Source organism: Lissotriton vulgaris, chromosome 10 (genome assembly GCF_964263255.1).
Source record: "Lissotriton vulgaris chromosome 10, aLisVul1.2, whole genome shotgun sequence".
Classification (NCBI taxonomy): domain Eukaryota; kingdom Metazoa; phylum Chordata; class Amphibia; order Caudata; family Salamandridae; genus Lissotriton; species Lissotriton vulgaris.
The window spans coordinates 60,172,335-60,192,638 of NC_141698.1; the positions used below are offsets into that span (position 1 = coordinate 60,172,335).

At 45.1% G+C, this 20,304-nt stretch overlaps 1 protein-coding gene across 1 annotated transcript in view; it reads right to left on the minus strand.

The window, feature by feature from the left end:
• Nucleotides 1-220: 220 nt before the first annotated feature.
• CACNG3 (calcium voltage-gated channel auxiliary subunit gamma 3) overlaps nt 221-20,304 on the minus strand; it is a 244,065-nt gene continuing 223,981 nt past the window's right edge. The window contains exons 3-5 of the mRNA XM_086940460.1: nt 19,224-19,307; nt 9,581-9,721; nt 221-4,373 (exon numbers count right to left, since the gene is read on the minus strand). Of these exons, the coding sequence (XP_086796586.1) occupies nt 3,859-4,373; nt 9,581-9,721; nt 19,224-19,307 (740 nt within the window). The 3' untranslated portion in view covers nt 221-3,858. The remainder of the gene's footprint in view (nt 4,374-9,580; nt 9,722-19,223; nt 19,308-20,304) is intronic.

A 20,304-nucleotide genomic window follows, 5' to 3' on the forward strand; every position in this document is an offset into this window, starting at 1 on the left:
CAATTTGTAAAATGCCAGGGTAGTGTGAGGAGGAAGGTGATCTCTACCCTACAGGTGGCTCACACAGGCACTCAGTTTTGGGAATCCAAGGGTTAATTTTCCATCAGACTTCGACCGGGTCAAGGCCATGCCTCTCCAGTCACTTGCCTTTGGTGGGTGTCACACACCATGAGAGGCCTCCCACCCACCCCCCTGCCTCCCCCCCCCCCTGGCTAACTTGCTGCTAGGTGTTGCTGCTGGTGTCAAGGGTTCCTATACTGAATACAGAGCTCTGGCCACATTGCCACTTTTTTCCGAGTTGGATCAGTAACTAAAAAAACATACATTTTGTTTTAAAGCAAGCAGGTGGTGAATGAGGAAACAACATGGGGAGGGAGGGGATAGGCAAAGTAACACAGGTTGGTGAAAGACCAAGCAACCTAGAGTAAGATGGGGGTATCCAAAGCAACACAGGGGAGGGAGGAAGGGACAAGAAAGAAAGAGACGAGAACGAAACACAGAGAAAGTGGGTGGGGGAAGCGACATGGAGGGAATGGGGAAGCAACTGGGAAAAGCACCCAGGGGAGCTCAATAGGGTCAGGGCATGGAGAAGCTCTTACAAAGCAGAGAGCAACACCAAGTGCATGTGGGCAGAAGTACGCAAGGGAGAAGGCTAGAAAACACACACTTTCACTCAACACAAAAAAGTAGTGCTTAGAAAGCAAGCAGTCAAAGCAGAGATGCCAAACAGTCAAAGCATAGTAAAGAGTCAGTGCTTCAAGGGAGGAACAAGCACAAGATTGATAAGCTGGGACACAAATAAGAAGCAGGCAAATGAGAATGACAAAAAAAGCCAACCAATAGTAAGCAAAGGGTAGGCTCCAAGTTCCTCCATGTTCTCGGTAAGCCGCAATATGCCTCGCAATGGACCGCGCATGCACCCTCTAGTAGGTTCAACTTAAAAAGCAAGGGTGATAAGAAACTGCAAGAATGAGATGAAGAGACAGGAAGTATCGGATGGTAGAAAAAAGAAATATGAGGCAAAATCAATAATAGGCAGTCATGATATTTAGCAGCCTCCGGAATTTTCCAGGCGGGGCTCCTAAGTCAAATTTGGAGCTCCTGAATTTATTATTTATTTTTATTACAAATTAAACCCTGGTCATGGGGTTTGTAAGTGCAGTGTTTGTTTTGTAAAAGATAGGCGAGACAGTCACCTCAAACCCTGCAGCAAATGTCGGCTAATGGGGAGGACATCTTTGAAGGTGGTTTGCGGATGTGGGTCATCTGAATGGACATCAGCCACCAAGAGCCATTTGAAGCATCTGCCTTTGGTAGCCAGGCTCTGCTTTTGCCACCCTTGCCTTGGGTACCATTGAATCATAGGCAGGATAGGAAAGATACAGGGGTCTTGGAACCATGTTTTAATTGTTATGGTTTTCACTCACCTATCCCCCTTTCTCACCACTAGGTGGCAGGCGGTAGAGAAGGGCTCAACCCAGAGATGTCATTGAGGACTAAAGGTTGTGTGACATCACTTTCACCACCACTGGTATTTTCGTGGATTAATAATCGCGCCACCCCTAATAGCTATCCTCCAGACAATAGTCTGTGGGGTTGTTCTTTGCTTCTCTCATGAACACTCACACCAGGATACATTCCTGGATGCTGGCTTCAATTATGTATGCAAATAAAATAAAAAATGACCTTGTCTGTTGTATCCTCCAAGAGGAGGTCTCCACTCTCATAACATATCGGCGTGAGCCTCAATACTCCCTGATTTCACCCATGGCAGTTCTTGAAGGTAGAACACCCTACCTGTCAGAGGGAAACATGGCTGACAGACTGTCACACACCAGCTTATAGTAGTGAGACACTCTTTCCTGGGGCAGTTTCAACTTCTAGGCACACAAATGAAGATTTATCTCATTCCTTACCTGCTGTAAGATGTTTCTATTCCTAGGTTTGCAACATTTCAAAATGTACAAAATGACACTTAAGGGGACATTCACTTGCTTTAAAAGTATTTTGTTCACCTAGTTTTAACTTCTGTCAGATTTAAAGATGCAATACTATTCTCATCTATGTCAGTTTTTGACTTTTGCCAGCCATATTGCTCCACATAGGAAATGCCTTCGACTTTGGAAACCGGAAATGACGTCAGAGGAGACCGGAAATGCCGTCTGCTGCTTCCCAGGAGGTACAGAGCCTCTCAGTGGAGCGCCACACCTTAATGGCAGGCCACAAAATGAATGCAACAATAAGTACATTTATTTCAACAAAGTAACGAGTAAGATAGATGAATAGAGTTGCGAATTCTGGCAGAAGTTAAAACATCAGTAGTAAGGAACAACACATTTTATTTTTGTGAACAGTGTGTGTCTCCTTTAAAATATATTTTGCTTCACAACCCCTCACCCCACACCTTCCCAAATTGGAAAACCCCTGGCAGTGGAAGCTACATTGTGTAAACAATTGGGTCTGAAGCCCTCTTTGTATTTGTTCACGGACATTGTTGCCCTCCCACCCCCTAAAGGAAGCTCAAACACACAGCACCTGTTTTTTTTGTGTTCAGGTGGACTGAGACAGTTTTGCTTTGAAGACCGTAGAGGATTGTGGGAGCAGCGTCACGGGTCAGCCAAGGCGGGCCAGCATCAAGAGAATAGAGAGGCTTTCAGTGCAGGCTCACCTCAGCGGCTCCCCACCACCCTCCACGGCGCATGAAGCCCACCATTTGTAGGCACCACATTTGCTAGTGACCCATCAGAGGAAGATAGAAACACAAGGTTGGGCTTCCTCCTTTATGTAACAGTAGGGGTGTTGTTTGGTGCTTTGCCTCTTGGACAGGGCTCCATGCATGGGAAGACCATCTCTATATTATTTCTCACACCACAGACATTATACCAGTCACCACCGGCTTTCTTACACTACACATGCAAAATAACAGTTCTTTTTACAGACAGTCAAAGAATCTTGTGTCCGGCCCATAACCAGGCGTGTGCGTTGATGGGCCCCTCCTCTTTCAGGATAACGGGCACGTGTCTTTGAGCTTGGAGCCTCTTGAACCGCCAGGGTTTGCGCCGCTAGTACAAGGGCTGAGGAGGGCTCGGCTGACTGTTTTCCTCAGCAGAGCGTCCACCTTGGCGTATCAGCGTCCATTACGTTCTCCAAGCTTCTCTCGCCTCTCACAGTGACTGGTTGTTTGTTTTTTAACATTGTTATTGTTTGTTTTACGGGCGAGAAGAAGCTCGTTGGTGAATTTGACAGGAAATTAGAAAATGATGGCAGCTTTCGTGATGATTGTCATCACGGTTACTTATGGCCTGATGGCCTTGTCCAAGGAGGACCGGTTGAGTGTCAAGATAGAGGTTCTTTGAAGGGTACTTTGACAACGGCATCTTGTGTTCTTATTTCCAGGGAATACCTCTTCTTCGACCCTCTGTCCCAGTTCCTGCAAGAGCGAAACCAGGGCCGGGTTGAGAGGACTCAGGGTGAACGTTTTTTATCCCCGTAGCCTGATTTCCATTCTTCAAATAGTCTATTCTTTCAGCGCAGTCTCATTTGCAACCTGTGCCCTCGACCACTCCTCGGGTTTAGGACTACGTCCATGGAGTGCCCTGGTTTCAGCTTCAGGCAAAATGGCCTCCTACTCCTGTCCTGTTTCTTTATCTATTTGCTAATGGAAGAATCATGGTGGAATAAAAAAAACATTTACATTAGTTTGGGTGGAAGAGGAAGACACTGGATAGGGTGCCTAGTAGCCCCTCTCTGGATCTGCCCCATGCTGGGCCTGACTATATAACATTAACATGGATGCAGACAGCGGATTGTACCAAACTGCCACTGGGAAAGGGGTGTTTGAAAGAAAATAGGCCGGCTTCAAACCGGGGTTGTGCGTCTATTTACTGGGTTGTTCTGCAGCGACTCCTTGAGGTCTTTGGGCAGAGAATTGTGCACCTGGAGGAAGTTGTAGTCCCTCTCAGAGTTCAGCAGCATGCCCATGGTCACCTTCGAAGGATCTCTGGACAGGGTATACAAAGAGATGTCAGTGGAAGGTATGGCGCTAAAACCTTTGCTGACAGGGGACGCATCCCTGGAGCGGGGCTCTGTGGACCGGGAGCTGGAGCGCCGGCGGAAACGGTAGCGGTAGCTGGGGATGCGTGTGAAGGCTGACTTTTTGAAGAGGTCGGAGCTGGATTTGGCCCTTAGCTGCCGATGCTTCTCGATGAACATGTGGACAGCGATGACCCCCACCATCTCGGCAATGATGAACGAGAGGGCCCCAAAGTAGAACGACCAGCCGTAGGAGTAGTTGCTCTTTTTGGAGTCGCTCTGACTTGGATCGCCGGCGTTGGCTGAGATGTACACAATGATGCCTATGATGTTGCTTAACCCTGAAAGATAGAGGAGGAAAAGAACAGGTTAATTCCCCTTAGCCAGCTCTGATACAAATACAAATGATTTATCCAAGTTGAATCTCTGACAGGTGCGTGGGATAAAATATGTGATGACAAGTGCATTATGGTCACACATGAGACTCTTGTATGATTCAATGTTATAGCTTAAAGCAGTCACGGCAAGTGCAGGTAAGAGCATCGGGGCGAGGGAGCGGGCGGGAAGGGAGGAGTCGACAGATGAAGGAATAGATTTTAAAAAAATGTAATTTTACCTACTTCTCGTCTGTCAACTTCCATCCCTCCAACCCCAACCGCCCCGCACACCATGCTTACAAGTGCCGGCCGCCACTGGCTTAAAGTTATCAATATAACAATGGTCTTCTGGTAGATTTTAAATGTGTTTACATTACTACATCACAGAAGTTAATATTCTGAGCAAGGATAGGGTTCCATTCTTGGACTCTTGATGACGTGTGATACACCATGGAGACACCGGCTTTAAAAATATTCTATTGGAATGGGCTTTTCTTCGATAAAGATGGAAGAACATCTCAAATCAAGTATCGGGGAGGCATTTATCATCCAAAAGTAGAGAACTTTAACTACTAGGAGGCATCTTGCTTCACCACGAGAGGTCTTTTTTAATAGAAAAAGAACAGTTAATAATGAATGAATGAAACTTATATAGCGCACGACTTACCCTGGGGCATCTCCGCGCTTGCTTAGGGAACCCGTCCTGGTATTCCCCTGTGAGATAACCCTGGCAGGGTATCCACAAGGTGAAAGCCAGGCATCCCACCGCGAGGGGCCGTTGTGGAGATTAAGCAAGCTATTGCCCAGAGTCGCATAATAACATTTTTGGTCATATCCTGTGAACAAATATTGACCCTTTTTTCATATCTCTCACTCATCCTTACATGTCTGTGCTGGCATTGACATATGTGTCTCAATCGAAGGAGTGGATCAACCTGCCTGACTCTGATGTACAGCCGGGTTGGGTGCTTGTTTGAGGTAGCCGAAGCACAGCGTCGTAAACACGACAACAATCGACTTAAAGACATGTCAGTGCCTCCACCCAGTTCTTGCGATCCCTGGACAATGTATGAAGATATCCATGAAGATTCTCACACTGTAGAATTTGTTCCATAGTTGGGCTTTTATTGTGGAAGAAAATCCCTGGTGCAGATAGGCCAGAGTAAACTGCATCACTAGATGCAGGTAACAATCAATACATGTAGTCCGAGGGAAACGCTATAGCTATATGGATAGCCGGGCTAACCACATACATACAAAAGGAATCATACCTACTTCTCTCATCCTTTCTTTAGTGCCCCCTTTCCTCCACAATGAGAAGGCTGATCCTTTCATCCCTTTCCTTGGCACCTTGATCCTCATAACTGTACCGATGAGGCTCACTCGCCCTTCTCGGGCCGTGCTCAATACTCCATCTTAGCAATGATAGGTGCCACGAGTGGGTGCAGTTAACCCTCAAGTCCCTGTTGTAATCACCCCGGTTGATGCTTTCCAAGCAGTGAGCAATATATGATGAGGTCGTGCTCTCTGCAACATGGACAAGGTCTCATCTCCTACCTGCCTCACCCACATGGGCTAGTGGCCCTACCGTGGTCCTACCAAGGCGATCCGCTATATATCAACCAGACCAACTACTGCCTCAAATGAGTTGGCGGGATGTAGTCTGGATAAGGTAACTCTTCCTCCCTCCTGCTGAGAGTCACTGAGAGGGTCAAGAGACCCGACCGTCAAGTGCAAACTACCCTTTGCCATCCTGAGACTACTTACTACTGGCCCATCCTGACCTTCGGCCTACAAGGTTTTAGTCTAGTCTCTGTAAATGAGCCCTGTCTTGGACCGCAGAGGGGATCAGGATTCTCAGATCTGCTCACAAAAGGGTAGTGCTGAAGACAGGCCTAGAGTGCCCAACCTGCGATGACCCTTTTCTATTTTCGTTGACTCATCTCTATTTTTTTGCTGACATTATTTTTCTATAACATTCATTCTCCAGGGCCATATCATGGTCCTATAGGCACCCAACCAATCATCCTCCTGCATACATTGCCAGTCATACCAGGTTCTGCCCATGCAAACTGCATCGTTCAGCGAGTCAACAATGTGCCTCCCTCCTTCTGAGCGCATTGCTTGAGGGCCTGCAGGAACACCACACTCCTGGAGCCAGACACAAACACTCATACACTTTCTGGCAAGGGCGATATTCCTATACTTTCCATCTTTGAACCCATTTCTGGGCAAATCACTTAGGGCCAGATGTAGGAAGCCTAATACCGATCGGTAACGGACGAAATTACCGAATTTCGGCTGTTACCGACCGGTATTAGGCATTTGAGATGTAGATGGCTACATTTCAGATTCGGTAATTTACCGAATCAGCAATTTAAGGAATCGGTATATTACCGAATTCTTAAATACCGATTCGGTAAATTACCGAATCTGAAATGTAGGAAGCACTCAAGTGAGTGCTTTTCACCTATAAGGATTTGTTATTTACCACCACCTACAAGTTGGTGGTAAATAACAAAAACCGTTAAAAAAGCAATTTTGTGCTTTTTTAGCAGTGCCATGTGTTAGACATACATGCCCTAAGGGCATGCATGTGTGCCACATGTGCACCCATGCACTATTCAGGGGTGCAAGAGGGTGTCAATGTGACACCCTGCCACCCTTGTAGGTCTTCCCCCCTTACCGATTTGGTATTTACCGAATCGGTATTCCCCATTCATTCCTATGGGCCTGGAGGCCCATAGGAATGAATGTAGAATACCGAGTCGGTAAATACCGAATCGGTATTTACCGAATTTTACAGATTCGGTAAAAATTATCGAATGAATACCTACATACCATTTACCCATTCTAAAATACCGAATCGGTAAAGTTCGGTATTTTAGAATCGGTAAATGGTATTTACCTACATCTGGCCCTTAATCTCCCCGTGCCTAAAATGAATGTGTGTCCTCATGTAACGTAACTTGCGCTATGTAAAGCGCTCTGATACCCGATTCGGTTCCGGTCTAGTTTGCGCTATAAAAAACTCTGCAAAAAAAAAGGTTCTATCTGTCGCACATGCTGAATGACCAAAATATTGATGAAAAATATCACAGTGAAACAATATTGTGTCAAAGATATTCAGTCAAAAACATCAAGGGACAGATTATACAAGGTGAGAATATCGTTTTTATGTATATGATGATTTTTTTATAAATATTGTATATAATATTGTGTTCTTTAACATAGTTCTATTAAATATTTTTTGAAATTAATCTAATACATATTAGTTGCTATGTTGCTTTTAGGTAATACTATTATTATAGTAATTAAAATGTTTTACATGTATTTAGTAATTTATAGTTTAATAACAGGTTGCTGGGTTTGTAGGGGAGTAAAGTGGGAAGTTATTTAAAATGCAAATAGTTGTTTTTATTGTAAATTCTTTTTTGAGTTAATTAAAAATGCAATTTTAATTAATCGTACACATTATTTAATTGATTGTTCTTTTACTCATTTACCTGTGTTTTGTTATTTAATTTTTCTATAGTTTAATTATTAATCTAAAATGTAGTAGCAAATGTGTAGGAGTCTAGGACAGGAAGTTATTTAACTAAAATTATTGCTTTTATAAATTATTTTGTTAATGTTATGTTAATTAAATATTTAATTTGTAATTATTAAAGTGAATCATTTAAATGATTAACTGTTGTTTCAATTACTTGTAGTCTAATTAATGTTAATTCGTCCAACACTTCACTGCTGTGATTACATTACTGTCGGAATAGTAAACGTAACCCCTCCAAAGTACAATGCTGTCCCAAATATTGAATAGATTGCAGCAGGAATAGTAAATGAAGCCCCTGCAAACATCAACATTTTCCCCGCTATTGCATAGATTGGAGTGAGTATGGTAAAGCTGACCCCTCCATAGTCCAACACTTTTCCTACTGTTGCTTAGATGGGAGTGGGAATAGTAAATCTGACCCTTACAAAGTCCAGCTCTTTCTCTACTTTTGCTTAAAGGGTAGTTAGAATAGTAAATGTGACTCCTTTGGAGTCCAACACCTTTCTTAGTATTGTTTATTTTTGATTGTTGTTACTTTTTTTCAATATACTAAACCTTTTTTGGTCGATGTTTTGTTCCACAATATTTTTGACCCAATATTTTAGTAGTTTGCATACAAAGTATGTAAACTCAATATTTTTGAAGATGATATTTTTTACACAATAACTGTCCCTAAGTGATCCTACTAGCTACATATATAAGAGACCAGAGGTCAAACTACTGCCTTAAAGTGGAAGACGTAGCTGGCCATGAAGTTATGCATATACTCACCATCTATTACATTCATGCTATATATATCTGTATGCAATGTTTGGGCCAACTTACAGCCTTCTGGGATGTGCTAAGTCAATCCCATGCCAGTCATCGGACCTGAATCCCATGGCGACGCCTCAACCCATAACTTCTCAGCAGTATGCATCCAATCAAAGAAATCGGCTCTAGATACGAGCTCGATCTGGTACATTGGGGATAAAACGTCAATGTGAAACTATATCAGGATCGTCATAGAATTCCCAAAATAGGTTCACGGTTGAGTTAATAAAAGTAAATATATTACTTCCCTTCATGATATATTGGTCATTATGTTATTTCTGCAGGTCGATATTCAACCATGATATTGTGACTTATGACTGCGGTCACTCACCTTGCCGGACACATTAACAGACTCACATTGAAGCGAACACTCACAAGTCACCTCTTTTTTTAAGGTTCTCCAGCATGGCTCATCCAAACCCCACTACCTCTCCATAACTTCATAAATGTGTACTATATTTCACGTCATTGCTATCTAGCTGTTTGAGCTATATAAATACTAATACATATTTGCATGGATATGGCTGGCAGTCAAATTCAGTTTTTAAGCTCATTTTCAGTCCAGCTGCTGCCCAGCACTCTTGCCTTCTTTCCCTGCAGTATACCTACTACTGTGCCCACTTGGCTATTCACAAACTTTGTGGTACATACTGTTTGTCTGCAGTGAATGGTTTGAGTAGTCTACTGCTGTCTCAGATGAGGGATTTCTTCTCATTGTCCTCACAAGATGAATGCCATTGAGAACTCCTGCTTACCACTCCCAGGCATCTAGAAAAGTGCCTTGAGGTAGGCAGTGCATACTCACCCGCGGACACAAAGAAAATCCCAGCGCTTAGGATGACGTTGTGGCGGCTCTTGTAGAACTCACTGGCAGCAACACAAAGACCACCAAAGAAGAGGAGTCCCACACTCAGGATTGGAAAAATGCTGGAGGACCTCACAGCTCCTGCAGATGAAATGTGGAAAGATCAACAGTGAAATGACTTATCAGAGCCCCAGCAAAAGAAGTGTGGAAACACACATAGTGAAATGACATTGTAGCCTCAATGAAAGAAGTGTGGAAATGCTCGTAGTGAAATGGATTATAACAGCCCATGCAAATGAAGTGTATAATACACATAGCAAAATGACCTAAAATAGCCACTGTAAAAAGTGTGGAAATACACTTAGTGAAATTATGTATCAAGGTCCTAGCAAAGGAAGTGTGGAAAAACCCTCAGTAAAATTACTTGTAGCTCCCAATGTAAGAAGCATGGAAATAAATGTAGTGATATGATTTACCCTAGCACATGTAAATGACGTGCACATACACATAGTGAAATCATTCGTCTCATCCCCTGCAAATGCAGTATGTAAATACATATAGTGAAATGGCTTATCACAGCCACTGCAAAAAAAGTGTGTAAGTACACATATTGGAATGATGGATCAGGTGGCTTGCAAATGAGTGAAAGCACATGGTGGAATAACATATAACAGTCCTTGAGAATAAAGCTTGCAAAGGTACGCAGTAAACCATCTTATTAGCTTCACTCTCTCAGTTTTATCACAAGCCTCATATACATCTGTAGGGTGTGTGGCGTACATGGCAGGAGTAGGTAGTGAATACATGTAGTGGATGTTTATGGCACACGTTTAAGGTGGACGTGTATGGTGATTGTGAATTGTGGGTGTGCCTGAGGGTGATCATGATGCATGTAAGCAAAGTAGGTAAATATATAATTGTGGTGCCTGTCTCCATAAAGAGCTAGATTAGCATCCAGATTAGAATTGCCATTGGCATAAAGGCTTGTAGGGTGCCCTTCTCAAGCACTGCATAAAAAATGTTTGCTTGCGATGAAAAGTTAGATGTTCTTTGGGTGTCTGGGTCCTGCTGGTAGCACAGTTTGTGAACCCTGAACACGTCTATTTTATGTCTCTTGTCCACATGCCTATTACCTGTTGATCTGTGTGCAATCTGACTATCCACGTGCAGGTCCATTGCCCTCTGAACCTGTTCCGCCCTGAATATTACGCTCCTAGCACTCAGAAGTGACCAATAGAGGACATCATCGCTTTAAAAAAAACAATCACATATGTATATGAAAATACACTGCATTGTGATGTGCTCTTAAAAGTATAAGTTGCTGCCAGGGTGAGTCTCTGCCTCCTAGCCCCACCTGCAACAGTCTCTGATGTCACCACCTACAAAGGATGAGTCAGGTGGACGGCAGATGCCTACTACCGATTGTGATGAGATGGACATCAGGGCCACATTTTCCGCCTGCCCATCATTGTCTTCACCTTCTCTCTCCTGATGCTCACGCGACTGGCAGAGTAACTGCAGCTCACACGAACGCTCTGATCTTCGGCTTGCACCAATTCTCTCTGGTGGGTACTATTTACGTGTGATATTTGGCTTGTAGAATTAACATGAGAGTTTTTCATAATACTTGAGATACAAGTGGTGCTGCGGCAATGTCTGGTCCTAGAAGATCCATCTGAAGTGGCTTTTGCAATTTTTTCGGTGAGGGGTGGTCCCCTTAGATTAAAATTTTCGTTGATGTACATCCCATTTATTCTGGCTTGGGAGTCTTTCCAATGCGGATTAAGTATTTTTGGATTCCCATAAACCTTAGTTCCTGGTCCTCACCCTGCTCTTGCCACCTTGGGTGATGGATCTGATGCCAGCCATTCCTGCTGCCAGCCTTCATGCTCTTCATCATGGGGATCTGGAGGGGGGGGGAGGGGGTTGGCTGTACCTCCTGCACCAATTCTTTTTACTCTACTGAGACCCCCATGTTATTAGGAGAAGGGTCAATAATATCACCGCCATCATCCCTTGCAGGCAGATGAATGAGTTTGGCAGGGAGGGTTGGCTGCACAGATCTCCTGCTCATCCAGAGTACCCTCTGACCCCTAGTGATGTGATACGTCTGAGATGAACCTCAGCTGGGACAGCCTCTCCCTGCCCCCTAGCTGGCATGGGATGTGGTTTCTTGGACCACCTGGCACACTGGAGGAGAAGTGTGGCTCAATGGTTAGAGCGGCAGACCCTGATGCAGAGGTCTAACCCGGCACCAATGTTCAATTCCCCGCCTCGGCGGGTCTTGGGCTCAAAATTCCACGGACCTGATAATTCTCGCCTCGGTGCCTATTCCAATCATGGAGCCCCACTCTGCAACTCTGGGCAATAGCTTGCTTAATCTCCACAACGGCCCCCACAACGCTAAGGATGCCTGGCCTCCTCCTTGGGGGTGCCCAGGAGTGGACGCCTCACAGGGAAAGCCAGGATGGGTTCCACAGCGGTAGTCGTACAAGCACCTTGAGACCCTTGCGGGTGAGTAGTGCGCTATACAAGTATCAATGTATGTGTCCCTGGTATAGATACAAGCTCAAAGGACCTCACACACTTTCAGCCAGTGCCGTCATGTTGTACCTGCTCCATGAGGCATCATTGATGCTGATGCTGCGATCTCACTGGTAGCTAGTGATTCAGGTCGTGACCAGGACTGATGGCCGTAAACATTTTATGTGGTGCCTGCACCTACATCATCATATTGTTCAAAAAGTATTTCAAGAGCTGCAGCATCGAGCAGCTCTTCCATCATGGGCTCTGACCGGTGCTGGGCATATCAAGGTGCCAGCTATCCATCATGGGCATCACAGGAGAGTCTTCATGTGCAGTCAGCTGTCTTTTATCATAGGCAGTGCCAGGCGCTCTGCTTGGGTAGCGGCCATCTTTCCATCATAGGCACTACCAAAAGATCAGCATGTCCAGCTGGCAGCCTTCCACTTTGGGTACTGCCAGGGGCTCTGGTTGTTAAGCTACCAGCCTTCCATCATGGGATATACGGGAGACTTGTCACCTGCAGGCAGCTGCCCTACATCATGGGTATTGCCAGATGATCTGCCTGTCAAGCCATCCAACATACTCTACCCGGGGATCTACATGTCAAGCTACAAGTCATCCATCGCGGGCTCTACATGTCAAGCTACAAGTCATCCATCACGGGCTCTACATGTCAAGCTATAATAAGCCATCCATCATGGGCTCTACCGGATAATCTGCATATCAAGCTACAAGTCATCCATCATGGGCTCTACCCGGAGATCTACATGTCAAGCTACAAGTCATCCATCACGGGCTCTACATGTCAAGCTACAAGTCATTCATCATGGGCTCTACCCGGAGATTTACATGTCAAGCTACAAGTCATCCATCACGGGCTCTACATGTAAAGCTACAAGTCATCCATCATGGGCTCTACCCGGGGATCTACATGTCAAGCTACAAGCCATCCATCATGGGCTCTACCTGGGGATCTGCATGTCAAGCTACAAGTCATCCATCATGGGCTCTACCTGGGGATCTGCATGTCAAGCTACAAGCCATCCATCATGGGCTCTACCTGGGGATCTGCATGTCAAGCTACAAGTCATCCATCATGGGCTCTACCTGGGGATCTGCATGTCAGGCTACAAGCCATCCATCATGGGCTCTACCTGGGGATCTGCATGTCAAGCTACAAGCCATCCATCATGGGCTCTACCTGGGGATCTGCATGTCAAGCTACAAGTCATCCATCATGGGCTCTACCTGGGGATCTGCATGTCAAGCTACAAGCCATCCATCATGGGCTCTACCTGGGGATCTGCATGTCAAGCTACAAGTCATCCATCATGGGCTCTACATGTAAAGCTACAAGTCATCCATCATGGGCTCTACCCGGGGATCTACATGTCAAGCTACAAGCCATCCATCATGGGCTCTACCTGGGGATCTGCATGTCAAGCTACAAGTCATCCATCATGGGCTCTACCTGGGGATCTGCATGTCAAGCTACAAGCCATCCATCATGGGCTCTACCTGGGGATCTGCATGTCAAGCTACAAGTCATCCATCATGGGCTCTACCTGGGGATCTGCATGTCAAGCTACAAGCCATCCATCATGGGCTCTACCTGGGGATCTGCATGTCAAGCTACAAGTCATCCATCATGGGCTCTACCTGGGGATCTGCATGTCAAGCTACAAGCCATCCATCATGGGCTCTACCTGGGGATCTGCATGTCAAGCTACAAGTCATCCATCATGGGCTCTACCTGGGGATCTGCATGTCAAGCTACAAGCCATCCATCATGGGCTCTACCTGGGGATCTGCTTGTCAAGCTACAAGCCATCCATCATGGGCTCTACCTGGGGATCTGCATGTCAAGCTACAAGTCATCCATCATGGGCTCTACCTGGGGATCTGCATGTCAAGCTACAAACCATCCATCATGGGCTCTACCTGGGGATCTGCATGTCAAGCTACAAGTCATCCATCATGGGCTCTACCTGGGGATCTGCATGTCAAGCTACAAGCCATCCATCATGGGCTCTACCTGGGGATCTGCATGTCAAGCTACAAGTCATCCATCATGGGCTCTACCTGGGGATCTGCATGTCAAGCTACAATCCATCTATCATGGGCTCTACCAGATGACCTGCATGTCAAGCTACAAGCCATCCATCATGGGCTCTACCCGGGGATCTGCATGTCCACCTACCAACCGGTGACCTATGGGCATGCTGGAGTGAACATATGTAAATTGTCACTTGATACAGGTATCAGTGGTCACCCAGCCTCAGCACCAGGGAGTCTGCACAAAGATTTCCCTCCAGGGATGCAGGAAGACAACAGCATAGTTTAACTGAACATTAAATAGCTGATCCCGAGCAGCAGAAGTAAAATATGTGAGTGAGGTAAAGTCTCTGTGCACAAAGGTGCCTGTATTAACAATAGAGTGGTCGCTACAGGGGAAGCGCAGTCCTTGACTTCCCCGGCAATAGTATTACACCAGGGACAGAAGAGAAAACCTCTCAGATGAGCAAGTTTCAGTTACGCATTTAGTCATATACATCACTTTCATTGCGCCATCACCTTTTAGGAGCACCATGTGTCTAGAAAAGTATAAATACTGCGTTGCACTGTTAAAATTAATTGTTACATTTTGAAATGGTTTTTTTATAAATAAGTGCACTAAACACATAACTGAAACTTGCTCATCTGAGAGGATTTCTCTTCGATTCCTTATGTAATACTATTGCAGTGGAAGTCAAGGGCTACATTTCGCCTCTAGGGCCCACTTTATTCTTAATAATTGTCCAGCCCAGGTTCATGAGTTACTGGGTTGCCCCCATTAAAAAAAAAACACAAAGGTGCCTATAGGCATGTTAGAATAGACCCTGGAGAATAGGAAGAGACAAATCACCTCTGAGCCACAGCACAAGCACACAATAGTAGGTGCATAAGGAATTGATAGGAAAGACTAATTTCCTCCACCTTTGTTCTACTTCTTGTCTGTTGTCACTACATGCACCTAAGAGGTCAACTCTAGGTACACCTCACAGAACCTACACCGACACGAAGCACTTGTGGGTGGAAAAATCTTTTTTGTCTGTTGAAAGCAAGATGAGGGAACTACCACCTTCTTCCCAACGTAATAGAAACTTTACCAACCTGGTGGGGAGCTGTGAAGCCTCCACAGATTTCAAAAACCTATGCCTGTCGCATCCACCGTACTACATCTTCACCACTCCCATTGTAGATAGTTGGGATTATGCCAACACACGAGTCAGCTGTGGTACCGCTAAGACGATCTCTGTCTCTAGTGGCAAAGTGAGCAAAAGCAATGGACTGGAATGCATCCAGTGTGATCACTATTGGCTGAGATTAATTCAATCATTCGGTCTATTGCTTTTTTTTTTTACTCTTAAGTGGTGTGAGTGGGTCTGGACGTAGGTTGCATAGGCGGCTTAGCAGAAGGACTCACACTGCACCTCAATGATGCTGCCTTTCGAGGCTGAAACATGGCTGGGGTGCCTGCGTTTCCATAGAGCGAGAGGATGTGGTCAACGCGTTTCGGCTAAGTTGAGTCTTGGAGTTAGGGACCAAGGCTGATTGGCATATGGTTGGTTTCTGCCTCTAAAGACTGAGTGAGCAAGAAAGTGATGGACTTTATTGTGGTCCAGAGTAATTACTGGTGGCTGTTTCCACCCAGTACAATTGGTTCTTTGCAGTGAGCCTTCCTACGTGTGATTGGGTGCTCAGGCGTGGCTGGTAGGACCCAATCTGTACCTCAACCATGAAGCACACTAGATGACAACAGATCTGAGGGTGGTTTTGACTGGCATGTGGGCTATATTATCCCTTTTGGACTAAGGTCATGACTGCCCTACTAACACAAGGGTCTGGAATCCGGCCCGCGTGGTCACCTCACCCTTAGCTGAGATGAATTCAAGCTTTGCTTCCATCCATCATTTGTGCACTTCTCAAGCGGTGTCAGGTGAAACCACAGACAGGGCTGTCATTAGTGGCTGAGATCAATCTCAGCTTTGCACCCATCCCTTTTTAACCTTCTTGGGTGGTGCCAGATCAGCACACCTGGGCAGAGTGGCTTCAATGGCAGTGTTTTAGATTTAAAAATCTTTTCTTTGCTTTGAGATTTTTATATAGCTCCTCATACCGGTTCTGCAGCTTCCAAACACGTCCGCCTTTAGACAATCATCTTCTCTTGGCTGGCAGTATCTTTGTTTTCCCAAAATCTTCCCAAAATCTCTTCAGCATATCTCATAAGTGTGAGTGTGACAGAGTGTCTTCTCTCAAGCCTCTCACCCCTGAGGGTCTTAAGACTCCTTTGAGGGTCCCTGGACAGTGAGGGTCCTGAGGTGGTATTTTGAACGCCCACGGCCCATATGGTGATTTCTGACTGGGATGCAAGGTGTGTGTGAAATGAAAACACACATCCCTTGTCAGTGTGAAAGAGATTGATGTTGGTAGGGCTTCGAAAAGAGGTTAGGAGCTAAGGGGCACATGTATCAAAGCTTTTTGCGATCGCAAATGGTGCGATTAGCAAAAATCAGCAGTTTGCTATCGCAAATTGACCTTGGGAGATGCATGAAAGTGTTTCCTTTGCGCAATTTAAGAATTCGCAATTATTTGCGAATTCCTAAATTGCGATTGCATTTAAGGAATCAAACTTGTCTGTAAATTGCAAAAACTTTAAAAAATGCACTAAAATGCATTTTTTAAAGTTTTAGGTTACACACACACATGCCCTTGGAGGAGTCCCATTAAATCAACAAAGAATTGCTTAATAATTATTTTTGACACAGTAGAGCTAAAGGAAAAGAGTTACCTTTGCCTAAAGTGTTTATTTGGACTACCTCTGACTGTATCACCTGGAATTAATAGGTGAACACTAGTTGAAATACTTTTAGGGTATTGGCAACGGAAATTTCAGTTTATTGTTATCTGTGCATTTATAATTCTGTTTATTCATTTTGTGATATGTAATTGTGTATGTTTCTACATTGTTATTTTGTAATGTTTATAGATTGGTCACACTGTATATGTGTGTCATAAATTATCAGATTAGATTCTTCATAAGATTAAAAGATTGAAGGTAGGGTAATTAAACGTTCCCTATGCTGAAATAAAACGTAGATATTAATTCCTCCGTACCTATCCTTTTTGTACATGCTTGGGGCATGTGTGTGCGCAACATGGGTGCACATCACAATTTCAGAGGTGCAACAGGGTGTTATTTTGACACCCTTGCACCCTTGAAATTGCATGAGCAATGTGCAAATACCTACTGGTACTCGCAAATTGCGCATGCAATCTCCCATTCATTCCTATGGGCCTGTAGGCCCATAGGAATGAAGGGGAAGGCATTCCTTAATTGCAACTCGCAATTTGCGATTCCTACATGCATAGGCTTTTGCGATTCCTTAATTGCGATTCCTTAATAATCGCAATTAAGTAATCGTAAAAGCCTACCTTGATGCATGTGCCAGTAAACGTGCAAAATCAGTTTCTGCAGAGAGACTGCGTTGCTGTGTAAAGAACTTGCACGTGGAACCTGTGCAACCCACGAGGTTAGCTCTGCTGTCTAAAGCACGGCCCTGTGAAAGAAAGGTAATGTCGTGGTCCGTCTCCTGAGCATGTAAACTCGCTGAAACCAATAAGGTGGCGCGCTGCTGTGTAAAACATGATGCTATATGGCCCGTGTGACCTGAGGAAGGGTTCTCCTGTCCCGTACCTCATTTTGTAATAGCTGTGCACCTGAGGGATAGCTCTGCTGTCTCACCCACAACCTTGTGAAAGAAAGGTAACGTGATACTCTGAACCCTGAGCATGTAAACTCTTTGAAACCAATGAAGCACGTCTGCTGTCTGAAACATACCACTGTGTGATTCGTGTAACCATACATGTCAACAGGCCCGATTTAGGCGGAAGACTCTCGATTTTTGTAACCGAAATATTTTTTTTTTACCTGCCTTAGACCTAAAATTGCTCCTGTTTAATGTATATCAATGGGGGAAATGCAGTCCCACGATTTTTGTTTAAATCTTTCACTTTCCAGTTGTTGGCATGTATTGTAACCTGAGGGATAGCGCTGCTGTCTGGTCCCTAATCTTGTAATAGATGTGCACCTGTGGGATAGATCTGCCGTCTGTGGCCTGGCAGAGTAAGACCTGTGTGGCTGGGTAACGTGGGAGATAGCTCTGCTGTCCAAAACCTGACCCTTTTTGCATATAGTCAATTTTGGGATAGCTTGGCTTAGGTATGGTCTCAACCTGTAATTGCTGTGTAATCTGAGGGATAGCTGTGCTGTCTCACACATGACCCTGTTCACTATGTAGAACCGGAGAATAACTCTGACGTCTGAGTCTTTGCTTCCCAATAGCTGTGGTGCCCAAGCTGTGTTTTCCCTGTAGTAGCTATAAACTTGTGGGTCAGCTTTGTTGTTGCCTGTGTGCATGGGTCTGTGGGCTGTAAGTAAGGAGGGGCAGATCTCCAATGGAAAAATAAGCCCCCCCTCCCCATCTGAACCTTGGTTGAGGGCTCTGTGTGCCTTGTAACCTGGGGAGAGCCTCTCGCCGCCATGGCTCACACATGTAAGGTGTGCTTTACCTGTGGGGGGCTGGGCCAGTTGTAAGTGTGCCACTTTGGGATTAGATGTGCTGCTGAGGCTTGAGCCTGGAAGAGATAAGTGCTCCAAGGAAGGGCGCCACAGCCTAAAACATGGCTCAGTAAAATCCACGTAACTTGTGCAAGAGCTCTGCTGTCCAAAGCCACACCGCCTTTAGTAGCTGAGTAACAGGAGGGGTAGCTGTGCCGAGGCCTGGGCTTGTAATATGTCCTAAGTTCTCAACCTAACCTGAGGGATAGCTCTGCTTTTCTAAGGCTGGATTCTGTAATATTCGTGTACACTAGCATAACTTGAGAGATGGCCCTGCCGTCTGAGGCCTGTGACTGCACAGGGGGTGACACCTGGGGAGTAGCTCACGCCTGTGTTACTTGTGTACCATGCTGCCTAAGGTGTCAAGTTCTCACCAAAGAACCTCAGGGCCTGTGCGGCCCTGAATGCACACCTGTGCACACCTGTGCAGACACTAAGGGTAGGGTAGGTTCTTACGTAGTAAGTATTCCGCCGTGTCCTGTTCATAATCCGCATCTTCTGGGAAGTGATCAATTTTCTTGCAGACTCCTCGGAAATTTCCTGTAAGAGAGAAACAGATTTGTTTTTAAAGTTCAGGATTACACGAAGGGCTGTAGACCTGTTGTAAGAGGATGATAAAAGGTGTTCAATTGAAGTATTGTTGTGAGCAACAGGAGTACAACTACATGCCAAAGATCCGCGACCACCTCCTCAAGCTTTTCCAACCGCTCTTAGAGAAGCACGGCGACCCCCACACTTTAGCATTCAACCCCAACAACAATCCAACCCGGCACAGAGACAAATTGGTAAATACATAGAAGCCACACACTGTCATGCAACAAACCAGTACAGACCCCATTTAACTTGTGGACTCGTTACATGATGTATTTGTGGTAGTTAGCAGGTTACTTCTACACATTATCCCCGTCTATCAGTCGCCTACCAGTCTTACTTTCTTCCACAACCTTCTTCACCACCTTCACACCATCATTTACCGCAAGATTCAAACACAGCACCATCCTGCAGCATAACCTGTAACCCATCTACAGGTTTCGACCCTTCTACAGTTCACCCAGCATCGCTTAATCCATCAACCACCTCATCTTGTTCAACGGAACCTCAACACGTAGGTATTCTTCAAAAAGTCCAACACTTTCCACTCTTAGTCCACACAACATTTCTACCTACTGAATTCTCATTCACTGGGTCACCGAATCTTGACTTCAAATTTACACAAAATCAAGCCTCCCCTATCTTGATCACTTTTCCCACCACAAATGTCCTTTCCTTACCACAAGACGTGTGATGCTAAATCCCTTTGCGCTCATTTCACTCTTGTGATTCCTTCTTGAACATCCACACCTTCATCTGGTCTTCTTACCTCTCATAAACAGGCTTACACTAGTCACCAAACCATTTGAAATGTGATACAACCATCGTTCTTGCACACTACCTTGCTCAATTGCAACCTCGGCGCTATTGACAATGCAATACTTTCCTTCAACGAACGATTTAAACTCTCCACTTGTCCATTACTCTTTGGATTACACAGTGCTAT